Here is a 27,052-nt window from a genome sequence, read left to right on the forward strand (position 1 = left end):
AGGTGGCATTTGGAGCACAGAATTCCCTGGATTTCTTTTGGGGGGGGGGGGGGGTGAGGAGCCATAGAGCTTTTTCAGAACCTTTGTGCTACCATAATCATGGAAGCCCATGATATCAAAGATGCACAAAACTGTGGCCAACCGTGCTTTTATGCTGGATTATAGGCTAGATGGCATCAACAGTGACTCCATCTGCCTCTCTATACAGAATTTTCCATCAGGAGTTCCATCTGAATCACGTATTTCAGAGATTTACACGGAAACCCCAGAGTAGCTGCTCAGCGTAGATTGCAGGATAAATAAACCGAGCCTTACTGCGATCTTTGGGAGGTAGAATGAAAAAATAAACAACTGGTGAATAATTGGTTTTATTTATTTTTTTTTTGCCATTTCTGGTGTAGTATAACTTATTAGATGACTTTATTCTGGTCGGTACAATTACAGCAATATTTACACATTTATATTTTTTTTATGTTTGGCTGCTGTTGCACAGTAAAAGTCCCTTTTTTTTGCAAAAACAAGTTTTTGCATTGCTATCTTTTGAGAGTTTTAATTTTCTATATATCTGCCGACAGAGTCATGTGAGGGCTTAGTTTTTGCAGGACAAGTTGACGTTTTTATTGGTACCATTTTCGGGCTGATAAATGGAAGAAATTCTACAGCTCCACGATGTTGTGAAAAACAGATTTCTTTATTCACATCAGACGATTACAAAGTGGCAGTAAAATGCCAGCATAGAAAATACAGATGCTTGCGTTCTCAACGCGTTTCTGCACCCTTAGTCATGATACCAAGCATCACTAAGCACAGCGCTTTTAGGCTATGTCTGTCGGCCATTTTCGGGCACATAACAGTTTTTGATCATTTTCTATTCTAATTTTTAGGCACCAGAATGAACAAAAGCCAGCAATTCAGGAATTGTTGTTTTTTTTTAATGCCTTTCACCATGTAGTGAAATTGATAAGATATCTTTATCTTTCAGGTCAGTACGATTACAGCGATACCACATTTATATAATTTATTTATGATTTGCTGCTTTTACACAAATTTTTATAGAAAAAAAATTGGTTTTGCATCACTATATTCTGAGAGCTATAGCTTTTTTTTTTATAGATTTTTAACCCCTTTACCCCCAATGGTGGTTTGCACATTAATGACCAGGCCAAATTTTACAATTCTGACCATTGTCCCTTTATGAGATTATTTTCTTGTGACATATTGTACTTCATGATAGTGGTAAAATTTATTTGATATGACTTGTGTTTATTTGTGAAAAAACGGAAATTTGGCAAAAATTTAGTAATTTTCCAACTTTGAATTTTCATGCCCTTAAATCACAGAGATATGTCACACAAAATACTTAATAAGTAACATTTTCCACATGTCTTTACATCAGCACAATTTTGGAACTAAAAATTTTTTTTGTTAAGAAGTTATAAGGGTTAAAAGTTGACCAGCGATTTCTCATTTTTACAACACCATTTTTTTTTAGGGACCACATCACATTTGAAGTCACTTTGAGGGGTCTATATGATAGAAGATACCCAAAAGTGACACCATTCTAAAAACTGCACCCCTCAAGATGCTCAAATCCACATTCAAGAAGTTTATTAACCCTTCAGGTGCTTCACAGGAATTTTTGGAATGTTTAAAAAAAAAATAATTTTGTGCAATTTGTCCTGAGTATTTTGATACCCCATATGTGGGGGTAAACCACTGTTTGGGCGCATGGCAGAGCTCTGAAGGGAAGGAGCACCATTTGACTTTTTCAATGCAAAATTGGCTGGAATTGAGATCAAGCGCCATGTCGCGTTTGGAGAGCCCCTGATGTGCCTAAACAGTGGAAACCCCCCTTAAGTGTGACCGTATTTTGGAAACTAGACCCCACCAAGAAACTTATCTAGATGCGTGGTGAGCACTTTGAACCTCCAGGTGCTTAACCGAAGTTTATAACGTTGAGCCGTGAAAATAATAAAATCACATTTTCCTCACAAAAATGTTATTTTTGCCCCAAATTTTGCATTTTCATAGGGGTAACAAGAGAAATTGCGCCACACAATTTGTTGTGCAATTTCTCTTGAGTACGCTGATACCCCATATGTAAGGGAATACTACTTTTGAGGCACAGTGCAAAGCTCAGAAGGGAAGAGGTGCCATATTGGAGTTCAGATTTTGCTGGAATGGTTTGAGGGTGCCATGTCACATTGGCAGAGCCTGTGAGGTGCCAGAACAACAGAAACCCCCTATATGTGAACTCATTTTACAAACTACACTCCCCAATGAATTCATCTAGGGGTGAAGTGATCATATTGACACCACATGTGCCTCACAGAATTTTATACTACTGGGCGGTGACGAAAGAATAAACTACATTTTTACCACTAAAATGTTGTTTTAGCCCCAAGTTTTTAATTTTTGTAAGGGCTAATAGGACATTTTTTTTTACAACAAACAGGTCCGTTTTTTCCTGAGTTTACCAATACCCTTCATGTAATCAGGAAATATTTTTCAGGCACAGTGAAAAACTCAGAAGGCGCGGAGATTTTACTATTATGGTTTGCAGGAGCCATTACTCACTGGGAGAGCCCATGAGATGACAGAACAACAGAATTCCCTCATAAGTGACCCCATTTTATCAACTACACCTCTCAATGAATTTATCTATGGGTGCAGTGATCATATTGACACCATGGGTGTGTCACAGAATTTTATACCATTGGGCAGTAAAGACAAACTAACTACATTTTTAACACAAAAATTTTGTTTTAGCTAAAGATTTTACATTTTCACACAAGAAGTGGGTAAAAATTGCCCCGAAATTTGTCCCACAATTTCAACTGAACACGGCAATAGCCCATATGTGGCTGTACAGTACTACTTAGCCATACGGAGAGATTCTGGAGGAACAGAGTGCTATTTGCCTCCTGGAGCGCAAATTTTCCTAGAACAGATTGCAGACTCCATACACAGAGCCCATAATTGCTAGAAGAGCAGAATCCCCCCTCAAGTGACCCCATCTGGGAAACTATACCCCATTGAGAATTTATCTACAGGTGTAGTGACTATTTTGACTGCATGGGTATTTTCCAGAAATAAGCAGCAATGAATGTTGCAGAGATAAAATTGCAAACTGCCGTTGTAGTGACCAGTACGCTGTAGTGACCAATACGCTGCAGTGAACAGTACTCTCTAGTGACCAGTACGTTATGCCCAACCCGTGCTTCTGGAGGCATGCACCTGTAAGTTAGGCGGGTTCTCATCACTTCAGAAATGCCAAACGTGGAAGCAATATGTGGTTTAGGTATACTGTGGGGCTCATAAAGGAGGGGGCATTTGGATTTGGGAGCTGAGATTTGCTGAATTTCTTTTGGCGGGTGAGGAGCCATTTAGATTTTCCAGAGCCTTTGTGCTACTACAACCCCTGGCAAAAATTATGGAATCACCGGCCTTGGAGGATGTTCATTCAGTTGTTTAATTTTGTAGAAAAGAAGCAGATCGCAGACATGGCACAAAACTAAAGTCAGTTCAAATGGCAACTTTCTGGCTTTAAGAAACACTAAAATAAATCAAGAACAAAAAATGTGGTAGTCAGTAATGGTTACTTTTTTAAACCAAGCATAGGGGAAAAATTATGGAATCACTCAATTCTGAGGAAAAAATTATGGAATCACCCTGTAAATTTTCATTCCCAAAACTAACACCTGCATCAAATTAGATCTGTTCGTTAGTCTGCAGCTAAAAAGGAGTGATCACACCCTGGAGAGCTGTTGCACAAAGTGGACTGACATGAATCATGGCTCCAACACAAGAGATGTCAATTGAAACAAAGGAGAGGATTATCAAACTCTTAAAAGAGGGTAAATCATCATGCAATGTTGCAAAAGATGTTGGTTGTTCACAGCTGTGCCTAAAATCTGGACCAAATACAAACAACATGGGAAGGTTGTTAAAGGCAAACATACTGGTAGCCCAAGGAAGACATCAAAGCGTCAAGACCGGAAACTTAATGCAATATGTCTCCAAAACAGGAAATGAACAACAAAACAAATGAGGAACGAATGGGAGGAAACTGGAGTCAACGTCTGTGACCGAACTGTAAGAAACCGCCTAAAGACCTTTCTAATGATCTTTTTACTCTAAGACCTGTGACGGGGACAAGGGGGCATCCTCTACGTCTGGAGGAAAGAAGGTATAAGCATAATAACAGACGCGGATTCTTTACTGTACGAGCAGTGAGACTATGGAACTCTCTGCCATATGATGTTGTAATGAGTGATTCCCTACTAAAATTTAAGAGGGGACTGGATGCCTTTCTTGGAAAGTATAATATTACAGGGTATATACACTAGTTTCCTTAGTGTTGCGTTGATCCAGGGAGCTAGTCTGATTGCCGTATGTGGAGTCGGGAAGGAATTTTTTTCCCCAATGTGAAGCTTACTGTTTGCCACATGGGTTTTTTTTGCCTTCCTCTGGGTCAACATGTTAGGGCAAGTTAGGATAGGATATGGGTTGAACTAGATGGACTTAAAGTCTCCCTTCAACCTTAATTACTATGTTACTATGTAAAGGAAATGGGATTTACTTACAGAAAAGCTAAACAAAAGCCATCATTAACACCTAAACAGAAAAAACAAGGTTACAATGGGCTAAGGAAAAGCAGTCGTGGACTGTGGATGACTGGATGAAAGTCATATTCAGTGATGAATCGCGAATCTGCATTGGGCAAGGTGATGATGCTGGAACTTTTGTTTGGTGCCGTTCCAATGAGATTTATAAAGATGACTGCCATATCATTGATGATATGGGGCTACATGTCAGGTAAAGGCACTGGGGAGATGGCTGTCATTACATCTTCAATAAATGCACAAGTTTATGTTGATATTTTGGACACTTTTCTTATCCCATCAATTGAAAGGATGTTTGGGGATGATACAATCATTTTTCAAGATGATAATGCATCCTGCCATAGAGCAAAAACTGTGAAAACATACCTTGAAAAAAGATACATAAGGTCATGGCCTGCAAGTAGTCCGGATCTCAATCCAATTGAAAATCTTTGGTGGAAGTTGAAGAAAATGGTCCATGACAAGGCTCCAACCTGCAAAGCTGATCTGGCGACAGCAATCAGAGAAAGTTGGAGCCAGATTGATGAAGAGTACTGTTGTACACTCATTAAGTCCATGCCTCAGAGACTGCAAGCTGTTATAAAATCCAGAGGTGGTGCAACAAAATACTAGTGATGTGTTGGAGTGTTTTTTTGTTTGTTTTTCATGATTCCTTAATTTTTTCCTCAGAATTGAGTGATTCCATAATTATTCCCCATGCTTGGTTTAAAAAAGTAGCTATTACTGACTACCACATTTTTTGTTCTTGATTTCTTTTAGTGTTTCTTAAAGCCAGAAAGTTGCGATTTGAAATGACTTTAGTTTTGTGCCATGTCTGTGATCTGCTTTTTTTCTACAAAATTAAACAACAAGGCCAGTGATTCCATAATTTTTGCCAGGGGTTGTAGTAACGTGGAAGCCCAATATATTTTCTTTAACAGATGGTGGACCTGAGTGGGGATTTGCTTTTTTTTGTGGATTGAGTTGAAGCTTTTATTGGGAACATTTTACATAATGTTTGGAATCACATTTATCCGGCGCGCTATGCTGAGCACTTACTTTGCAGTTTCCATCTAAATCTCCGAGTGATGTGATTCAGATGAAACCCCTGAGAGATCCATTCACTATAATGAGGCAGCAGAGTTACACTGGACTCCATCTGGCTTCTGTTCAGCGGTGTCCTTCTTTTCAGAAATGCATAAACCTGTGGTCGACTGCACTTTTATGCAATCCTAAAAAGATGGACACCGCCGGATCACAGGTCAGATCACGTACACAGTGCTTCCATTTGCCTCATTTATAGGGAATCGTCTGCCATAGGTTCCGTCTGAATCACATATTTCAGGGATTTACACAGAAGCCCCAGTGCAAGCGCTAAGTGCAGGATAAATGTGCGCCGAGCCTTACTGCAATCTTTGAGAGGCAGAATGAAAAAATAAGCAGCATGTGAAGAATTGGTTTTATTTATTTTTTCCACCGTTCCTAGTGCTGTATAAGTGATTAGACGACTTTATTCTTCGGGCCAGTGCAATTACAGCAATACCAGGTTTTGGCGTCAATCACATGTCCATGTGTCCGGTACGTGTGGTGACAGTTTTCACATGTACCAGAGACACATACACACGTCTGGGTCTGTGCACATGTCCGTGGGCAAAACATGCTGACATGTCCGTTTTTTAATGTCAGAAAGGGCCGCAAAACATGTCACGATCCATTTTTGGATCTGTGTGAGTTTGGGCTACTCAGATATAAACTTTTTTCTGGCCATCGGGGTTAATGTCCGTTTTTATCCCCGGTGGCCGCTGGTGTTACTACATGTTTAGTTAGTCTGCTGGTGGTGATCACTCCCACCTTCCTATATAAGGTCACCTGAGGCATCAGCGGGTGTTGGTGATACACTTCCTTTTGGATACCAACCGTGGTCAAGACAGGAGTTGGCTGAGAGCAGTGGTGCTTTTACTGTATGCTGATATGGTGCCTTAGCGTCCCGTTTCACTTAGCGACGCACCAACGATCCCGACAACGAGGCGACCTGGTAGGGATCGCTGGTGCGTCGCTAAATGATCGCTAGTAAGCTGCCAAACAGGCAGATCTCTTCTGCGACGCAGCAAAGATACAGCGATCAAACACGGCAATGCATGCTGGCCAGCGGGACGACGACGACGAAAAAATGGCCCAGGACATTCCTGCATGATCAGCGATATCCAACAGGGGGGCCGGTCGCTGCTGCGTGTCACATGTGGCAAGATCGCTGTTGCGTCACAAAATCGGTGACGCATTAGCAATCTCGCTATGTGAGACGGGGCCTTTACTCTGCTGCTCGGGGCATTGCAGCAGAGAAAGTGTTGTTTGTCTTACCTTGTCTGTTATCTTTCCTTGGTGTTATATTAGTACAGCGGTGGGACCAGTGTCCGCACTTACCAATTCAGAGAACCTGTATAGGGACGTCAGGTTAGGCCAGGACTCAGCTGCAGCAGAGTGCAGGAAGTGTCCCTTTCCCCGTTCCCTATAGCAAGGTCCACCGTTGTAATTGTGTCTCCGGTGTCCCCTTGTTTGTCCAGTTGTTTGGTGACTGACCGGTTGTCGGGTCGCGCCACGCAGGGCCGATCATATATCGTGACATTAACACCAACCGTCCCATTTTTTCTGGTGCGCCATGGCCCAAATGCAGGCCTTTGCTCAACTGATTCAGACCCTCACCGATGAGCTTAAGGTGCTGCGTGGTGAGGTGGTGCAGCAACTGCAGCAATTGGTGTGGTTCTGGGCCTCGACTCAGGTGCAGGCTCAACCAGAACCCAAGATATCTCTCCCTGACAGGTTTTCTGTAGGGAGAGATACATTTCTGGTTTTTCAGGAGGCCTGTAAATTATACTTCAGGCTCTGCCCCTGTTCATCAGGGAGTGAGGAACAGTGTGTGGGGATTATTGTCTCCCTTCTCAAGGGTGATCCCCAATCCTGGGCCTTCTCCCTGCTGACTGATTCGCCATCTTTACGGTCGGTGGACGGGTTTTTGCGGCTCTGGCATATGGAGAGCCTGATGGCGTCTCCCTGGCGGAAATCCGACTCCGTAAGATCAAGCAGGGGGCCGGCCTGCTGAGGAGTACTGCTCAGAGTTTAGGAGGTGGGCCACTGACACACAGTGGAATGACCCTGCCCTTAGGAGTCATTTTGTGCAGGGTCTGTCCCCATAGTTGCAGGATATTCTGGTGCAGTACGCCGCCCCCAGGTCGTTGGAGGCCGCCATATCCCTTGCCATCCAGGTGGATAGACGCCTCAGGGAGAGGCATACACCAAATGTGCCCCTTGTAGTCCTTGTTATGGAGGACACACCGATGCAGATGGACGAACCCATGCAGGTGGGAGTAGTTGGTTCCAAAACGGGGTTGCCTGCGGTTCGCCATGGTGTGGGGGCATGTTTTCACTGTGGGCAGACTGGTCATTTCATCGGAGTCTGCCCAGCGCGCGCCAAATCATCTGTACCAGCTAAGAAGCCACGTCCCCCTGGTCGTGTGGACGGAGGTGACCAGGGAGTGTAGATTTCCTCCATTTCTTGCCCTCAGTGTACCCTTTCTGCAGAAGTGGTGCTTGGCAGGGAAACTGAGGGTCTACCGGTGCTTGTGGACAGTGGAGCAGGAGTCAATCTGATGGATGCTCACTTTGTCCAGACCCATGGCCTGAGGTGAGGGACGCTAGCTAAACCCCTAAGCGTCCAGGCCATTGACTCTGTCCCACTTAGCCAGGGTAGGTTGACCCAAGTCGTGGATAATTTACATCTGCGTATAGGGACTCATCATGAAGAGTCCCTGTCATGCTATGTCTTGGGGGGAATGCCAAAACCCATCGTTTTAGGCCTCCCTTGGTTGAAAAAACACAACCCGGTAATAGATTGGTGGTCCAGGGAAGTAGTCAGCTGGGGTCAGTCGTGTGAGGGCTGCTGCCTGGGTGCTACTATCTCTGCTTTCTTTCTACAACCGTCCTCTTCTACTACAGTGGGGGCAGCAGAGGTGCTGCCGGGGAGTAGGGGCAAATCTCTACCCTCACCACATGCTAACCTTGGGTGTCGGAGTCCTCTTAGGAGAAGGGGTCAGAGGAGGGTGGTGATTCCTTCTGAACATTGTGGGGGTGTGAGTGTCACGACACAGGGGGACGCCGCTGTTGTCGATTCTGTGAAGAGTTCACCATCTTGTGGCAAACGTGTGCGTGGTAATAAACGTTCAGGTACGGACCTGTGTGTGAATGAGTACGTATGGGTGTCCACCAAAAACATCCGGTGGAAGTGTGCTGCTGGGGTCTGGAGTTCTCGGGTGATTGGGCCGTATCGGATGTCGGCCATTCTCGGCCCGGGGACTTACCAGCTGGAGTTACCCTCTGTTATGCCTTTACACAACTCATTCCCCAGGTCGGCACACTGTAGATTTGTGGTGCCTCCAGAGCATACGTTTACACCTCCATCAGCCCATGTTTTCCATGAACCTGAGAGTCAGGTGATTGCCGAGGTGAACTCTGGTGGATCTAGGCGTCCTCACTGTAGGTGGTTTTCTGGTGAGGTGTTGAGGGTCCAGAGGCCCCTCATTGTAAGGGGGGTACTGTCACGATCCATTTTTGTATCTGTGTCAGTTTGGGCTTCTCAGATATAAACTTTTTTCCTTTCTGGCCATCAGGGGTTAATGTCAGTTTTTCCTCCCGGTGGCCGCTGGTGTTACTACATGTTTATTTAGTCTGCTGGTGGTGACCAATCCCACCTTCCTATATAAGGTCACCTGAGGCATCAGCTGGTGTTGGTGATACACTTCCTTTTGGTTACCAACTGTGGTCAAGACAGGAGCTGGCTGAGAGCAGTGATGCTTCTGCTGTATGCTGATCTGGTGCCTTACTCTGCTGCTCGGGGCATTGCAGTAGAGAAAGCTAAGTATTGTTTGTCTTACCTTGTCTGTTATCTTTCCTTGGTGTTATATTAGTGCAGCGGTGGGACCAGTGTCCGCACTTACCAATTCCCTAGTGAGGGATAGGTGCAGGGTAAGTGAGGGACAAGGTATCCTGCTCGAGAGAATCGATTGAGAAGAATCTGTATAGGGACGTCAGGTTAGTCCAGGACTCAGCTGCAGCAGAGTGCAGGAGTTGTCCCTTTCCCCATTCCCTATAGCAGGGTCCACCGTTGTAATTGTGTCCCCTTGTTTGTCCAGCTGTTTGGTGACCGACCGGTCGTCGGGTTGCGCCACGCAGGGCCAGTTACATATCGTGACACATGTACATGGATAACTCACATGGATGTCATCCGTGTGACACACATTGGCACCAGGGAAGAGGCATTACAGTAAGCGCCGTTCCCCGGCATCGAGTGCTGAACACAGCTCTCATCATTCTCACCTGCTCTGCTGGCGATCTGCATGAGCAGGAGAGAATGATGAGTTATATTCAGGGGCGGGCTGGGCCAGGTGGCAGAGAGGCATATGCCCCCTGGGCCGCTCCCCCAGGCGCACACATGGGCCGGCAGCTTTCTCTGAGTCTGAGCTGTGCATAGCTGTCTTTACCTTGACAGCTGCGCAGCTCTGACTCTCGCCCTCCCTGGACTGGTCATGTGACATGACTAGCTAGAATGTAGGGCCTCCTTGCAGGTCCTGACTACAGCCCATACATTCTAGCTGTCTCAGTAGTGAATTTGCTAGGCTGTATGGGATCCTGTCAGGTCCTCTCAGCAGCCCATACAGCCTAGCTGATTCACTGCTGAAAATGATACAATGTATGGTACAGCATCTACCATGACAAGAGGAGCTGTGCCTGCTGGGGATCACTTGTGAGGTAAGTATGAAAAACGTTTTTTTTTTCTTTATAAAATGAATTAAATGGGTGAGGGGGCTGCAAATGATGAAAGGGGGCTGCCAATGGTGGAGGGGGGCTGCAAATCATGAAAGGGGGCTGCCAATGGTGGAGGGGAGCTGCAAATGATGAAAGGGGGGGCTGCAAATGATGGATGGGGCTGCCAATGATGGAGAGGACTGCCAATGATGGAGGGGGCTTCAAATGATGCAGGGGGCTGCAAATGATGGAGGAGGTGCTGGAAATGATAGAGGGGGCTGCAAATGATGGAGGGGGTGCTGGAAGTGATGGAGGGGGCTGCAAATGATGGAGGGGGCTGCAAATGATGGAGCGGGCCTGCAAATGCTGGAGCGGGGCTGGAAATGATAGAGCAGGCCTGCAAATGATGGAGGGGGTGCTGGAAATGATGGAGGGGTGCTGGAAATGATGGAGGGGGTGCTGGAAATGATGGAGGGAGTGCTGGAAATGATGGAGGGGTGCTGGAAATGATGGAGGGGTGCTGGAAATGATAGAGGGGGCTGCAAATGATGGAGGGGGTGCTGGAAGTGATGGAGGGGGCTGCAAATGATGGAGTGGGCCTGCAAATGCTGGAGCGGGGCTGGAAATGATAGAGCAGGCCTGCAAATGATGGAGGGGGTGCTGGAAATGATGGAGGGGTGCTGGAAATGATGGAGGGGGTGCTGGAAATGATGGAAGGAGTGCTGGAAATATTGGTGGGGTGCTGGAAATGATGGAGGGGTGCTGGAAATGATGGAGGGGTGCTGGAAATGATGGAGGGGGTGCTGGAAATGATGGAGCGAGTGCTGGAAATGATGGAGGAGGTGCTGGAAATGGAGGGGCATGCAAATGATGGAGGAGGTGCTGGAAATGATGGAGGGGGCTGCAAATGACGCAGGGGGCTGCAAATGATGGAGGGGGTGCTGGAAATGATGGAGAGGTGCTGGAAATGATAAAGTGGGGCTGCAAATTATTGGGGGGGCTGCAAATGATGGAGAGGTGCTGGAAATGATGGAGGGGAGCTGGAAATGATAAAGTGGGGCTACAAATGATGGAGGGGGCTGCAAATGATGCAGGGGTGCTGAAGGTGGGGGATGGGGAGAACAAATGAGGACCTGGGGAAGAGCAAATAATGAATTTTCAGGGTGATGGGAGTAAATGATGTATTGAATGTGGGGTAGAGCAGTTGATAAAGAATAGAGGGTGGGAGAGAAAGACATGACAATGAATTGGGGCGGAAGGGGCATATAAATATAACGAATTGGGGGAGCGGGAGGCACATAGTGGGGACGTTGAGGATGCAGTGACTGGTAATGAATTGGAGGATGAGTACAGCAGCTAATTAATGTATATATTTATTAGGTGGGGAAATTGCTATTTATTGTTGGGGGGGGCGCAGTGGTGAATTATAATTTATATTTGGAATAGTGGGTTGCATAATAACCATTTATGTATTAATGGTGGATGCACGTCTGTATTTAGATGTGTAGTGTAGAAGAAAGGGCAAAAATGGGGAATGTGCTCTGGAAGCTGTGCTCTAGGTAACTTTGTGTTATTTTATGCAGAGACGAGTCCTGGCTGAAAGAAATGATGGCGGTCTGCGCTGCATAAAAAAGAAAAGCAAAGATGAGGGACTTCAGCTGGAGACGTCACTGGTGAGTCAGTGTGCTACCTGTACACTGACACTATAACCTGTTCACTGTGCACTATATACAGAGCTTCTGTGTATAATGTCACCGGTGATCCCTGTATTACCTGTACACTGACACTATATACGGAGCTCCTGTGTATAATGTCACTGGTGATCTCTGTAGTACCTGTACACTATATACAAAACTCCTGTGTATAATGGCATTAGTGTTCTGTTTTTTTTTTATTAATGATCTGTATTGTAGTATTCGGTCACTATATGGTGGTAGTATGTGATCTGTTTATGGTGTGGCGGTATTTCTCCCTGTATGTGGTATTATTTGGCACTATGTGATGGTAATATGTGGTCTGGTCATGGTGTGACAGTTTTTGTCCCTTGTATGTGGTATTAATGGTCATTCTAAAAAACATATGCGACTCATTCCCTTAAAGAAAAATAAATAAAAATAAACCTAAAAAGAGTATTGGATATTTTAGGAAATGTTTAATAAGTAAGAGTAGAATATGGGCCGGCCAAAAGAGTCTACCTTGTTGTGGTGGTGGCTTAAAAATTCTTTTGGCCAAAACAAAAGCTGCTGGTTATGTATGTGATCTGTTGTTTGCTGGGAACTGTTAATAGATTGGTGAGGACGTGGTGTAGAAGATGAGTTTTTCCAAGAGAGGGCGGTGGGACTGTGGAAGGCTCGAGGTGTGGAGGCAGAACTGGGATGGAGCCTGGGTGAAGTCTCAAGGGGTCCCGAAAATGTTGCCAGTATGGGGCCCCGAAATTCCTAGTGGCAGCCCTGACTGTAATCATGTGTGTGTTCTGCAGGACTGGTACCTACCAATATATGGTTCCTGTAAGGTGGGACTAGTGCTCTTTTTAGTAGCTTCTGTTGTTTTTATCCATTTAGTAACAGCTTAACGTGTTTCGGTCATTATGTAGTAGAAGGTGTATGGTGGTGTCATTGGTCTGATTAGAGTGTTTTGTTATTTAGAGGTAATGGTCATATTATATTATGTATTCGCGGTGTGGTGGTGATGCTAGTGGGCATTGTGCAGACGTATTGTTTTGGCCTTTTATAGTAGTAATATTGATCATATTGGTCTTTGCATTGTGTGTTTTTGGGTAGCAACAGTGGTATACTGTAATTATATATACATGCTATTTTAAATGGCTAAAGGTTGGTCTTATGGGGAGACATGCTTTTTGGGGCTTGGGCCCTCGAGCATTAAGGACCCTAGCAATGCCCCTGCCATATTGTGTGTTTAAATGTCCGTATTTTTGGAGTTGTATGTTTGTAAGTAAGCTCAGTTATGGTACCATATCTAAGCAGTAACCTTGGTTCTGATACTGTATTGATGTAGTAATCTAGATTCTGGTACAATATGTATGCCATAAGCTTGGTTCTGTTTCTGTATCTTGTAGTAGACATAAAAAGCTCTGTTCTGCTTCCTTATCTCTGTAGTAAGCTCTGTTCTGCTTCCTTATCTCCCTAGTAAGCTCGGTTCTGCTCCCATATCTCTGGAGTAAGCTCCATTCTGCTCCCATATCTCTGGAGTTAGCTCCGTTCTGCTCTCGTATCTCTATAGTAAGCTTGGTTCTGCTCCCATTCTCTGTAGTAAGCTCGGTTCTGCTCCCATATCTCTGTAGTAAGCTTGGTTCTGCTCCCATATCTCTGTAGTAAGCTCGGTTCTGCTCCCATATCTCTGGAGTAAGCTCGGTTCTGCTCCCATATTTTTTTTTTTTTTCCGTATATGTACCTACCTACTGTCAATGTAATGCCTTTATGCATCTGTATCTGTACTTGTTCCTGCCTTGCTGCTGTAATGCTCTGAATTTCCCCATGGTGGGACGATTAAAGGATTATCTTATCTTATCTTATATCTCTGTAGTAAGCTCGGTTCTGCTCCCATATCTCTGGAGTAAGCTCTGTTCTGCTCCCATATCTCTGTAGTAAGCTCGGTTCTGCTCCCATATCTCTGGAGTAAGCTCTGTTCTGCTCCAATATCTCTGTAGTAAGCTCTGTTCTGCTCCCTTATTTCTGTAGTAAGCTCTGCTCTGCTCCCTTATCTCTGTAGTAAACTCGGTTCTGCTCCCTTATCTCTGTAGTAAGCTTTGTTTTTCTCCCATATCTCTGTAGTAAGCTCGATTCTGCTCCCTTATCTCTGTTGTAAACTCGGTTCTGCTCCCTTAACTCTGTAGTAAGCTCGGTTCTACTCCTTTATTTCTGTAGTAAGCTTGGTTCTGCTTCCATAGCTCTGTAGTAAGCTCCGTTCTGTTTCCATATCTCTGTAGTAAGCTCGGTTCTGCTTCCATATCTCTGTAGTCAGCTTCCTTCTGCTACAGTATCTATGTAGGCAGCAAGCTTGATTCTGCTCCCTTATCTCTGTAGTAAGCTCTGTTGTGCTCCCATATCTCTGTAGTAAGCTTGGTTCTGCTCCCATATCTCTGTAGTAAGCTCCTTTCTGTTCCCATATCTCTGTAGTAAGCTCCGTTCTTTTCCTATATCTCCGTAGTAAGCTTGGTTGTGCTCCCATATCTCTGTAGTAAGCTCCAGTCAGTTTCCTTGTCTACGTAGCAATCTTGGTTCCGTTCTTGTGTCTATGTAGTCAGCTTGCTTCTGTTACAGTATCTATGTAGGCAGCAAACTTGGTTCTGCTTCCATATCTCTGTAGTAAGCTCGGTTCTGCTCCCATATCTCTGTAGTAAGCTCAGTTCTGCTCCCATATCTCTGTAGTAAGCTCGGTTCTGCTCCCATATCTCTGTAGTAAGCTCCAGTCAGCAATCTTGGTTCTGTTCTTCTGTCTATGTAGTCAGCTTGCTTCTGTTACAGTGTCTATGTAGGCAGCAAACTTGGTTCTGCTCCCATATATATGCAGCTAGCTCCGTTCTGTTCCCATATCTATGTACCAGCCTGTTATTAAAGCCTGTTATCTCTGCTGCTTTAATGCAGCGGCCAGAGATAAGCAGGGCAAAAGCACCGCAACTGGAGGGCCACTGCCTTGTGATTGCCCCCCAGGCTGAAAAGTGCCAGCCAGCCCCTGGTTATATTTAAGTGATACAAGAGACAGCAGGCAGCGGCTGATGGGACTATTACTGCCATCAGCCTACCACTGCTGTCGCTAATAACAGTGACAGCAGGAGCAGCTGATAGGGGTAATTCACTTGCCCAAATGCAATCAGCATGGCAGAACAGTCCTCAGACAACCAGTAATAACCTTACTGATAACAAGCCTAGGCATGTGAAGCTAAGTTCGCACACGTGTATTCAAAAATCGTCTTAGTTACATCCAGAAACAAAAAGTGCATTTTTAATTTAAATTGTCAACTGTATGCAATCCATAAAGGTTCTGTTTTTATACTTCAGCACCATTAAAATTTGCAACCGCAACCTGTGACCAACAGTAACCTTAATGACATCTAATGAATGCGCTATTTCTGCAGCGCCTGAGGGCTGATGTTCTTCGTCTGGGAGGGGGCCAATATCCATGGCCCCGTCTGAGTCTATTAATTTCAGCCCGCAGCTGTCTGTTTAGCATTAGTAAATACTGTATAGGGGGGACCCCACATCATTTTTTGGGGTGGTTCCCCTTATAATAATCAGTAAAGCCTAAGCAAACAGCTGTGAGATGTTATTATTACGCTGGAAACCTTTTCTGCTAGTGACCCCTTCCCAAAATATTAACATCAGCTACCAGCTGTTGGCTTTCACTCAGCTGGTTTGGAAAATGAAAGGGTACCCCACACTGATTAAATGTATTTATTTAATACACAATATACACATACAGCAGGTGCTGACTCCAACTCCCATCAGCGTCACCTGGTCGTGCTGATTGCAGGGAGACAGGCGACAATAATGAGAGCTGCATTAAGCACCTGGGAACAGCGCTAACTGTACTGCTTTTCCCTGGAGCAGGTACATGTCACACATATGCAGCACATGGATGCCACACGTATGTTACACACGAACATAAATAGAACCAGTACTGTTTTTTTTCCAGTAAAGGTACTATCAAGACATGTGAAGGGGGCCCTTAGAGAGATTCCGGTTTGTCTTTCTCAAGCTCCAACACAACCCATTCTGCTCAGCTTCTCCCAGCTGACTGACCAGTGAACACATGGCCTGGTTCTAGTCATAGCTATCCATGTGCATCTAATCAGTACCTGTAGTGCTAGGACTTAACCCTAGCTTTCATACAGTGGTTGACCCTTATGGGATGCAATTTTTTTTGTGCACCCATAGATTTGATAGGCGAGTCTCACCCGACAAAGAGAAAAAACAAGTGCATGTGTTAGAATGTTAGAGTGTTAGCGACTCCTGGAGTGGACCCTCTGGGTTGCGGCACCAACCCTCCCAGGGCGAGCTAGCCTAGTCAGGACCACCCCCTATACAGGGAGTGTCAGGAGCAAGCCCCAGGGGATACGATACCACGACTGCTAGCACCAGGCGACCGGCTCACAGGAGATACGAGACTGTGTGACTGGAGGGTGCAGGATACTAGGGAACACAGAGCATACACGGGAGTGCGCTGAATACAGGATAGTGCAAGACGGGTACACGTGGGCACATAAGGTGTGTAGCGAGTAACACATCCGGAGGTAGACAAAGCAGGATGCGTGCAAGGAGCACGACAGGGTACAGAATGAGGCAGCAGTCGTGCCAGGAGGTGTAACAGAACACAGGAATAGAGTGAATGCCAGGAGGCACGACTGAGCAAGAAACAAGGGACAGGATATGAGAGGATGTGCCAGGAGGCACAACTGAGCATGAAGCAACAAGGGTTCATAGCAAGTGCTAGGAGCACCACAGAATAGCAGACAGAGCAGAGGACCTGAGAACAGCGCACAGCCAGACTGGGACACAGCTGACCCAGCCAGGAAGCACAACAATAATCAGGCACCTCCCCTAGGGGGAGGTCGTCTGATATAGCACATGACTACTACTGGTTCCGGGTCAGGACCTAGCCCGAAAGCACATGACCATCACAGGTTCCGGGTCAGGACCTCCATTACCATAGAGAGGACCGGGCCCTATACAGCACTGACAGGAGCGCGCAAGCGCAAACGTGACATGGAGGAGGAGACCCGGGGACGAGAGCTGCGCGTGCGCACCCGACGGGGACCCCCGAGGGACCGCCGTATCGGAGGGAGTGACGTCAGGACCGAAGCCCCGCCTCCTGGTGAGCGCGGCATAACTACCCCCTCCTTTAAGCCCCCTCTCTCTAGAACTGGAAAATAGCACCGTGACACTAGGAGTGGGATCCAGACACTTCCTAACTGCATGAGGACCAATCAGATCCAGAGTCTCAACAGGAGAAAATTCGGCCTCCTGCCATACCCTGGAGAACTCCACGGACAGAGAGTCGGAGGCAGGTATTCCCGAGACAGGTGGAATCGGCAGAGGCACACTGACATGCTCGGAGGCCGAAGCGGTGGGTGGTGCAGTCATTGGAAGTCAATTCATCCTTAAGAGGCGAGCTGTCGGAGGATGGCTGCTTGGGAAGTCTCTTCTTGGCACACGATGGACAAGCAGCCACAAAGTCTTTGACGTCCTGAGCAATAGACGGCCACCAGTAATCGTGGGATAAACGGGAGAGTGTCCTCTTGGCACCAACATGGCCGGCAGCTGGAGAAGAATGTCCCCAGCATAACACACCTTTACGGTTACCTTTAGACACAAAGGTCTCCCCTGGGCGCTGGGGCGTCAACTTGGTCTGAATGCTGTCTGTTGTTTCACAGACAATACTCGTTCCAAAAATACAGTCATGTGAATTTGGCCTAAGACACTTTACTTCTGCGCTGCGTGATCTTACCTGACCCTGAATAAATCATATACTTTGTAAATTTTATCTCTACTTTTTTTTTACCATTTGCATATCATTAACACATTGATTGCTCAAACCTATAACTGGCAGCAGTAAATGTAGATACCATTTGTGGCACCATTTGCATTGCCTAGGACACATTTCATTAGATTGTATTGCTGGGAGTTCTCTTTTTTTTGAGGATGTGATTCTTAATATATCACTTACTTTCTTTCTCTTCTTGTGACACAGATGCACATCCATCAGCTGGAGTACTGTAAAGTAGCAGCGTGCACTAAACACCATTTCTGCAGCATCCAGTATTATAGAGATCACCCAGAGACATAATGTAGTGCTCTGTAAGATAGAACAAAGGGATCATACATACTATGTCACTGCACCATGGTTTTATAGGAGATGACCCACACTACTGCAATATGGGATCAAAATATAGTAATACAGCTGTACTCCATCACTTACATAGATTCGTGTAGGATCAAAGGGACATTCATGTGATATCTGTATAAGCTGGAGGTTGGAGAATGTACATGTAGACAGCAGCGTTCGCCCTTCATTGGCCACAGTAATTATAACAGACACAGTAAGGCCTACCGTACAGGCCGCAGAGACTACTGCATTAATTATACTCAGAGTCACAGCTGCCCAGCGCTGCAAAAATAAGCACAATGTCAGTAAGTAAGGACACCATTATTGTATGATGTATAATGAAATATTAAACACAGAAGACATTTAATCCCATTAATCCTTCATTCCCAACCTCAAATAGTACCCGTACGTCATATGTTCTTTCTCACCAAAGAAGTGTGCGCTAGATACCGCGAGAGAACGATGGCCACTATTCCACAGGATATGCTCTGAGGAAAGAAAGTTCAATAATTACTAAGTATCACGGATGCAATATTGGTAAGTACAAAATATGGGTTCGAAAGTCGTACACAACAATAGGTTTCTGTATTAATGAGGATTGTAGGAAATGTATTTAATTTTCACAGTGTCATAACCAGGCTCGGACTGGCCCATAGGGGAACAGGGGAATCCCTCGGTGGGCCCTTGTGTAGATATGGGCCCCCAGTCCCACTTTATTGGCAATACTTGGCAAAATTCACTTGATTTACTCTTTACAGAAAAAACGGCATATCATCACTCAATAAGCAAACTACCCGGTTTACTATTACGGTATATAGAACAGGGGTGGGAAATCTTTTTTTCTGCTAAGGGTGTTTGGATATTTACACCATTCTTTGGGGGCCATACAAACTCCGCCCACAAAGTACATCCTGACAGTGGCACTGGTGTCAGGATGTAATATTTCATTGCATGCCCTTCAGTGTTCAGTAGTGAACACTGCGTGTGTGTGCTAACAGAGCAAGAAGAAATTAATGAGCTGGTGGCAATCAAAATACAGCTTCCTGCCCACGTATACGGGCCCTGAGAATCTGCCTGGGGGCCTGATGAAAGGTTATCGAGGGCCTTAAATGGCCCGGGAGCCTGAGGTTCCCCACCTCTGCCCTAAAGCCTCACCACACAGGCCCCATTGCACAGTATTATTTCCCCACACAGCCACCCACTTAGAATGATGTCCCCAAGCAGCCCTCTTACACAGTATTATGTCACCGCACAGCCCCGATACACATTATTGTGTCACCTGAAGAATGATGAAAAAATACATTTAAAAACTACTCGCCTAACCCTGTTCCCCCAAAGCTCCACCTGTGCTGTGTACTGTTGGTGCAATGTAATAACATCATCGCATCCGCTGCACTCTCAGACACACCGGTACAGTAATGGAACAGGAGCTGATAGCTCCCTGTTCCATCATTCCACTCACTGGTATATGCATCCCAAAGATGCAGATATCAATGAAAGTGAGACGCTGGGCGGAGGGTGACCGTGTGTTCCGTGATGCCACTACATAAAGTTTTTTGGCTGTCCAGGTCTGAGGGATGCATCAGAACAGTCAAATGGCCGCATGTGACCCACAGGCTCGCTTTTCCCAGGTCTGGTTTGGACTAAGTTTATACAATATGTTCAATAAAAAGGGTTTTCCAAGCTCTAGCCAAACTTATGCAATTACTCTGTGACTGCAGATTGGTGATTTTTTTACATTATACAGTGTGCACATCACATAGTAAATTATTTTCTGAAAATATGGCATGGGGATCCCCTGAAACTTTTTTAACCTGCAGAGGGAAAGCTGGGAACAGATGTTTATAGCCTGGAAAGGGAGAAATACATAGGGAACTTCCAAGGCTATTAATTTCAGGTAACAGCTGTATACTAAGCCTTTACTGGTTATTAAAATGTGGTACCCCCCCAAAAAAAAATGACGTAGCGTCCCCCTATAATTAATAACCCACAAAGGCTAAGAAGACCGCTGCAGGCTGATATTAATAGCCTAGAAAGTGGCCATAGATATTAGCCCCCTCCCAGACTAAAAACATCAGCTCTCAGCCACATAAGATACGCCAAACTGGAACTTAGCCTTGCTCTTCGTACTTGCCCTTGTGCAGTGGCAAGTGGTGTCAACTTTGTATTTCCATGGCCCCTTTATAGGCTATTAATATTGGCCCACAATTGTCTGCCTAGCCTTTGCTGGTTATTAATTATAGGGGGACCCTACGTATTTTTTTTTGTGTGATCCCTCATTTTAATAACCAATTAAGGCTAAGTATACAGCTATGAGCTGATATTAATAGTCTGGGAAGCTCCATGGGTATTACCCCTTTCCCTGGCTATAAACATCTTCCCACAGCTGTCTGCTTTCCCTCTGCTGAATAATAAAATTTTGGGGAATCCCATGCCATTTTTTTTTTCAGAAAATAATTTATTTAGTAATAAAATACATGTACAGTAGGGTACACAAGCACTGTAATAATTATATATGTGAATGGCATCTTTATATCTAACTATTAAAATTTAGACTGCATAAATACCTAAGTTGCCCCATAAGCATACAAAGGGATATAAGGTATACATCAAAAAGCATTCGTCAGAATAAACGAATAGCTGTGGCATCTAATTCAAATGAAAAAATGCCATGAAATAGAAACATGTAAATGAGATATCCCTAAGATAACCTATGTCCATAGCTGCCTAAAGTAACATATGACAATATATCAAAAAAATGTTTACCTGCAGTCATGGTGCCAATATGGGATAACCGTCTGTGAGAACACACCTCTAACTATTCTACGTATATATATCTTTTCTATCTACTTTATTCTGTCAGGTCATGGTGTGATTTTACTGTATGCAGCAGATGAAATGTAGGGTTTTCAAGGACACAGGTGTGTAAAAATTGGACAGCACTCTCATGGTCCGAGTGCCGTGCGATTTTTTTTTTTCTATCACACGCATTGGCGATTCTTGACCGAAATACAAGGACAATCACAGCATTGTGAAATTTTTTCTCAGCCCAATCTGAGCTGAGAAAAAAAATTGCAGATAAGCAGGGACTCACAGATTAACATTGGTCAGAGTGCAATACAATTTTTTATCGGATTGCACTAGTCAATTTTTCTCGCAATTGAGTATGAGCCCTTACCCTTGTGACAAGGTCACTGGCGTTGTGTGTGAGGGGAGATATGTGTTATGAAGAATGCTATCTTCCGTGATCTGAAACCAATCGGTTTCTCTCCGGCATGCTAGGGTTCTAAAGGGGTTAACCTGCCATAATAAGGGACTGGGTTTTAGGTGAGCAGGTCAGAGATGGGTGGGACGCCTACTCACCATATCTCCACCGCAAGGGTGTGACTGTTTTTTTTTCTCTGTGTTGTGTGCTTAGAGAGGAAAGTCTCCAGATGTGGCTCCAGGAAGAGCTGAGGACCTTGAGTGCTCCCTGCGGTTGAATCTTACAGGAAAAGGACTCTATTAAACTTTATCTTTGTTTTGTTTTGCTATTAGGCCAAAAAGGCCATGTTTGCTTTGTTCAACCCTGCTATGCTTTATGCTGTGCTCTAATAAACCACCAGGTAATTTACCACAAGAGGCATTCCTGTGCTTGCCTCTGCAAGCAGCTGAGTGAGTCAGTCACTCACCCTGTATTCCCATTGCGCGAGAAGCAGTCATATAACCGCATGTACTGATTTATGCACGTGACGTGCGCTTCTCTCAATGTTCTAATGAAAACGCAGGAGGATCTAGTAGGCACATGACTGCACCTATGCAAATAATAAAATCGCGTGGGTAAGACAGGTGAAGCGTGACAGTGTGCACATTGCACACTGTTACAGTTACATAGAGTGACTGCAGAAATGTGTTTAAAGCAGGGGTAGGGAACCTCAGGCCCATGAGCTATTTAAGGCTCTCGCTGACCATTTATCTGGCCCCCAGGCAGATTCCCAGGGACCTTAGTGCTTGCGACGGCAGCTGTATTTTGACAGCCCCCGGTCCATTTATTTCTTCTTGCTCTGTGTGCAAGTGCACGCAGTGTTCACTACTGACTGCTGAGGCGTGTGCAATGAAAGATTATGTCCTGACACCAGTGCCAGAATCAGGAAGTACTTTGTGGGCAGAGTTAGTGTTTTTTTGTATGGCCCCCGAAAGATGGTATAAGTATCCAAATGGCCGTTGTGAGAAAAAACGGTTTCTCCCCCGGTCTAGAGCCTGGAAAACTTCTTCAACCAAACATGGCACATCTAATATATTATTAAAACCTTTCATTTTACTTTATACATTTGGCACAGTGATAGAAATCTAGCAATTTTTCACATACATAACTGATGCTGATATATCAGGTCACATAACAACAACCTCTTTAAAAGAAATCAGTTAGGATCAACCCTACTAAGCATCTATATGGGTATGTAGGTCATAGGAAGCTGTATAAAATAATACCTTGATATCTGGTATTTCAGAGAAATTAATGGTTTTCCTAATATATCAATGAGCTGCTAAGATCTATTGGCTGGACACAGATATCTTTGAGAATCTGCCTCCAGATCTTTGCCCACCCCACAGATCTTAAGAGCTAATTTACATATTGAGAAATACACATCGGATGTCTGGAATAAAACATCGGATAGCAAATATCAATGTCTCATTTTATTCAACTTTCTATAACCTGCATGAGCATTTGGACAATTTAGGAGGGTTGAACTTACTGACAGATTCCCTTTAATAAAGAAAGAAATATGTTTTATATTTGGGGTGAAATTATGACATTAATAATTAATTGTGTACTGCCTCTCCATAACGAGGATAGGTGGTAACTTGTTTCCACCAGTTCAACCCATTAAATGTACTTACCGTATATACTCATGTATAAGCCGAGTTTTTCAGCACATTTTTTTGTGCTGAAAATGCCCCCCTCAGCTTATAAACGAGTCATTGTCCCAGAAAGCTGGCGGAGGAGGGAGAGTGATGGGTCACAGAGGCAGCAGCCAGCAGCTGTGACTAAAAGCCTGTGCCACTGCTGTAATAGCGCATAGTGCCAGCCACAGCCACCGGCGTCCAGCACACATCATACCTACCTGCGCGAACTGGGTGCTGGCACTGCATCTCGTTCCAGCCGCCGGCACCTGCAGCTCTACCTGCTGAGCGATCACCCGGCCCCGCTCATTAAGGTAATGAATATGCACTGCTCTCCACTCTCACAGGCATGGAGCGCATATTCATTACCTTAATGAGCAGGGCCACGTGATCGCTCGGCATGAAACGCTGCAGGTGCATGCGGCCGGAATGAGATGCAGTGCCAGTACCCAGAGCATGCAGGTAGGTGAGTAGGATGTTTTGTTTTTTTCATTAGGAAACATGCAAAAATGGAGAGGGGATAATGAGCCGTGCACACAGGGACGGGACGGGGGAGGCATGCAATACAGTACAATGACAGGGACCTGGGAGGCATGCATCAATGGACAGGGACGGGGAGGCAAACATACAATGACAGGGACAGGGGAGGCATGCATTCCAGGACAGGGTAGGCATGCTTACCAGGACTGGGACGGGGAGGCATGCATACAATGAGAGGGACAGGGGAGGCATGCATACCAGGACATTGATGGGGAGGCATGCATACAAGGACAGGGCCGGGGGAGCCATGCATACCAGGACAGGGATGAGGGGACAATGCATACCCAACTTATACTCGAGTCAATAAGCTTACCCAGTTTTCCGTGGCAAAATTAGGTACATTTTTTATATTCTGATTTTATGATGTTCACAGCTTTAGTGTGTGTGCCCGTCTTTTTTCTACATTTGCATCACCAATCCAAATAAAGGTTTTTATATTGTTAATGTACATTGTCCATGTAATTTTTTTGATCCCTAATAATTTAGACCATGCAAACTTAGACTTAACAGTACTAAAATGCGTCCTAAGACTGTATTGTCTACTATGACACCATTTTTAGTTGGCTTATTTTGTGGCAGAAATGTGCGCCACAATTTTACTGCGTTTTATCACCCATGATGTCACACTAAACCATCTAACAACACAGTTGAAACCAGAAGTTTACATATACTATATAAAAAGACACATATGTATGTTTTACTCAATATCTGACATGAAATCAGAATAAACCTTTCCCGTTTTAGGTCAATTAGGATTACCATAATTATTAATATTTGCCAAATGCCATAATAATGAAAGAGAAAATGCATTAAGGCATTTTTATTACGGTACTTACTGCAAAGTCAAAAGTTTGTATACATTTCATTATTATTTAGTACCATTGCCCTTAAACTGAATGACTTGGGTCAAACGTTTGGGATATGCTTCCACAAGCTTCTCACAAGAGTTGGTCAGAATTTGGGCCCATTCCTCCTGACAAAACTGGTGTAACTGATCCAGGTTTGTAGGTCGCCTTGCTCGCACCTGCCATTTCAGCTCTGCCCATAAATTTTCAATAGGATTGAGATAAGGGCTTTGCGATGGCCACTCCAAAACATTAAGCCACTTTGTAACCATTTTGGCAATATGCTTGAGGTCATTGTCCAAAACAACCCCACAACATGATGCTGCCACCACCGTATTTTACAGTTGGGATGGTGTTCTTAGGCTTCCAAGCTTCTCCCTTTTTCCTCCAAAAGTAATGGTGGTCATTATGCCAAAAAAGTTCAATTTTAGTTTCATCAGACCACAGGACATGTCTCCAAAAATTAAGGTCTTTGTTCCTATGTGCATTTACAAATATTAAACTGGCTTTTTTATGTTTCTTTTGGAGTAATGGCTTCTTACTGGCAGAGTGACCTTTCAGCCCATGCTGATACAGTAGTCGTTTCACTGTGGATATTGACACAATCTTACCAGCTTCCACCATCATCTTTACAATGTCTTTTGCTTTTGTCTTTGGGTTGATATGCACATGTCGGACCAAAGCACGTTCATCTCTGCGACACAGAACCTGTCTCCTTCCTGAGCGGTATGATGGCTGCACATTCCCATCTTGTTTGTACTTGCGTATAATTGTCTGTCCAGATGAACGAGGCACCTTCAGGTATCTTGAAATTGTATCCAAGGATAAGCCAGACTTGTCCACAATTCTCTCCCTGATATCTTGGCTGATTTCTTGAGACTTTCCCATGATGCTACACAAAGAAGCAGTGTGTTTCAGGCGTGCATTAAAATACATCCACAGGTGTGTCTCTTAACTCAGATGTTGCCAAAAAGCCTATCAGAAGCTTCCAAACACATGGCATCATCATATGGGCAGTCCAGAATTGTTTAAAGGCTTAGTAACCTTAGTGTATGTAAGCTTTTGACTTTGCAGTAAGTAATAAAAATGCCTTAAAATATTCTCTCTCTCATTATTCTGGCATTTGGCAAATATTAATAATTATGGTAATCCTGATTGACCTAAAACGTGAAAGGATAATTCTTATTTCATGTCAGATATTGAGAAAAACATGCATATGTGTCTTTTTTATATAGTGTATGTAAACTTCTGGTTTCAACTGTTTATATTAAAACCTATTTATAGACTCATGCAGGCTTTGTTAACACTGGATCATTGGTCTCTACTTGCCCCTTGAAGCCTTTGTTCCCTGTTTTATAAAATAGGGACTGATATCATCAGAGGGCAATACTCTTACTGATTTTTTTCTGAGAGATGTGAAAGTATAGCTTGCTCTGATTTTCATTTATTTTGTCTGACAAGCTTTTCAATTGCAGAAATGACCCTTGACATCTGATGTAATTTTTTGCTATATTTTGAAGAAAACAAGGAATGGAGATTAAGTATAGCTAGTGATCAATAATCACTGTTCTATGGCATAATATCACATTATAATGTGATTATGATGATTCTTGTAATCAAAAATACACAATGTCATGAAGATTCATTCTGATATAATCAACATAACATAAAAAGCAATGTTGACTTTGATACATAATACAAATATATAATAAGCTGGTCTACACAGAATTACATCAACATACTGTGATTGGCAATACCTGACAATGTGAGCTACATAAATAAATGATATACTGTATGGTATGTAATCTTTAGTATATAAAAACAAAATCTGGACAGAGGAGCTTTCACCAAATTTTCATGTTGAACTTGACATAGGGTGTAATAGTAGCTGCAGAACAGAATAAAACATTGTTTTTTTTAATTTCACCTCTCTATTGCTGAGATGTTAACAATCAAAGTATTTGGCACATAATGCGTTAACTGTTTTACAGTTTAAGTGGGTGTTATGATATAGTTTTCACTGGGGATGTGTACCTCTTTCCCCTGTATGATGCTGACCAATTACAAGCAGGCAGCAACACACTAGAAATATAAGAACACTCCCTCACCATAGCTTAGAGCAGGTTTTTCAGTGTGTGAGATGTAATCAGTAGTCACACTTATGTCTGCTGTGTTCAGGCAACTTGTCCTCCATTTGCAATGACAGCAGGCTCACTAAGGAGCGGTCTGTTTTGTGCTACTCCTAAGTGAGATATAATATTACTCTGCTCTGATCTTGCTAGAGAGTGATTATAAGTTGAGCACAGCAGACATGAGTGTGAGTGGAGTTGGGTCGCCCTCCCAGTGCCGTGGGGTACTCGGTACCGGGCCAGTGTCAGGGGGATGTGTCACAGCAGCGGTGACCCGGTCCGTGGCCCTGGGCGCCCAAGTAATCAAAGGGAGTTTGTAATGTAGTTTACGTGGAATAGTTTGTGACGCCACCTGTGGTGTTCGGCAAGTGAGATGTTAGGCCGACGCTGCATGCGGATCCTCTGGGACAGA

General features: G+C 44.3%; 1 protein-coding gene across 1 annotated transcript in view; it reads right to left on the reverse strand.

Annotated features, from left to right (window-relative positions):
* TMEM54 (transmembrane protein 54) overlaps positions 1 to 27,052 on the reverse strand; it is a 98,563-nt gene that overhangs the window by 2,990 nt on the left and 68,521 nt on the right. The window contains exons 3-5 of the mRNA XM_073552013.1: positions 18,671 to 18,730; positions 18,336 to 18,524; positions 18,084 to 18,212 (exon numbers count right to left, since the gene is read on the reverse strand). Of these exons, the coding sequence (XP_073408114.1) occupies positions 18,084 to 18,212; positions 18,336 to 18,524; positions 18,671 to 18,730 (378 nt within the window). The remainder of the gene's footprint in view (positions 1 to 18,083; positions 18,213 to 18,335; positions 18,525 to 18,670; positions 18,731 to 27,052) is intronic.

The sequence above is a fragment of the Dendrobates tinctorius genome, unplaced genomic scaffold, assembly GCF_039654945.1.
Source record: "Dendrobates tinctorius isolate UK_male_01 unplaced genomic scaffold, ASM3965494v1 ptg000183l, whole genome shotgun sequence".
Lineage (NCBI taxonomy): Eukaryota > Metazoa > Chordata > Amphibia > Anura > Dendrobatidae > Dendrobates > Dendrobates tinctorius.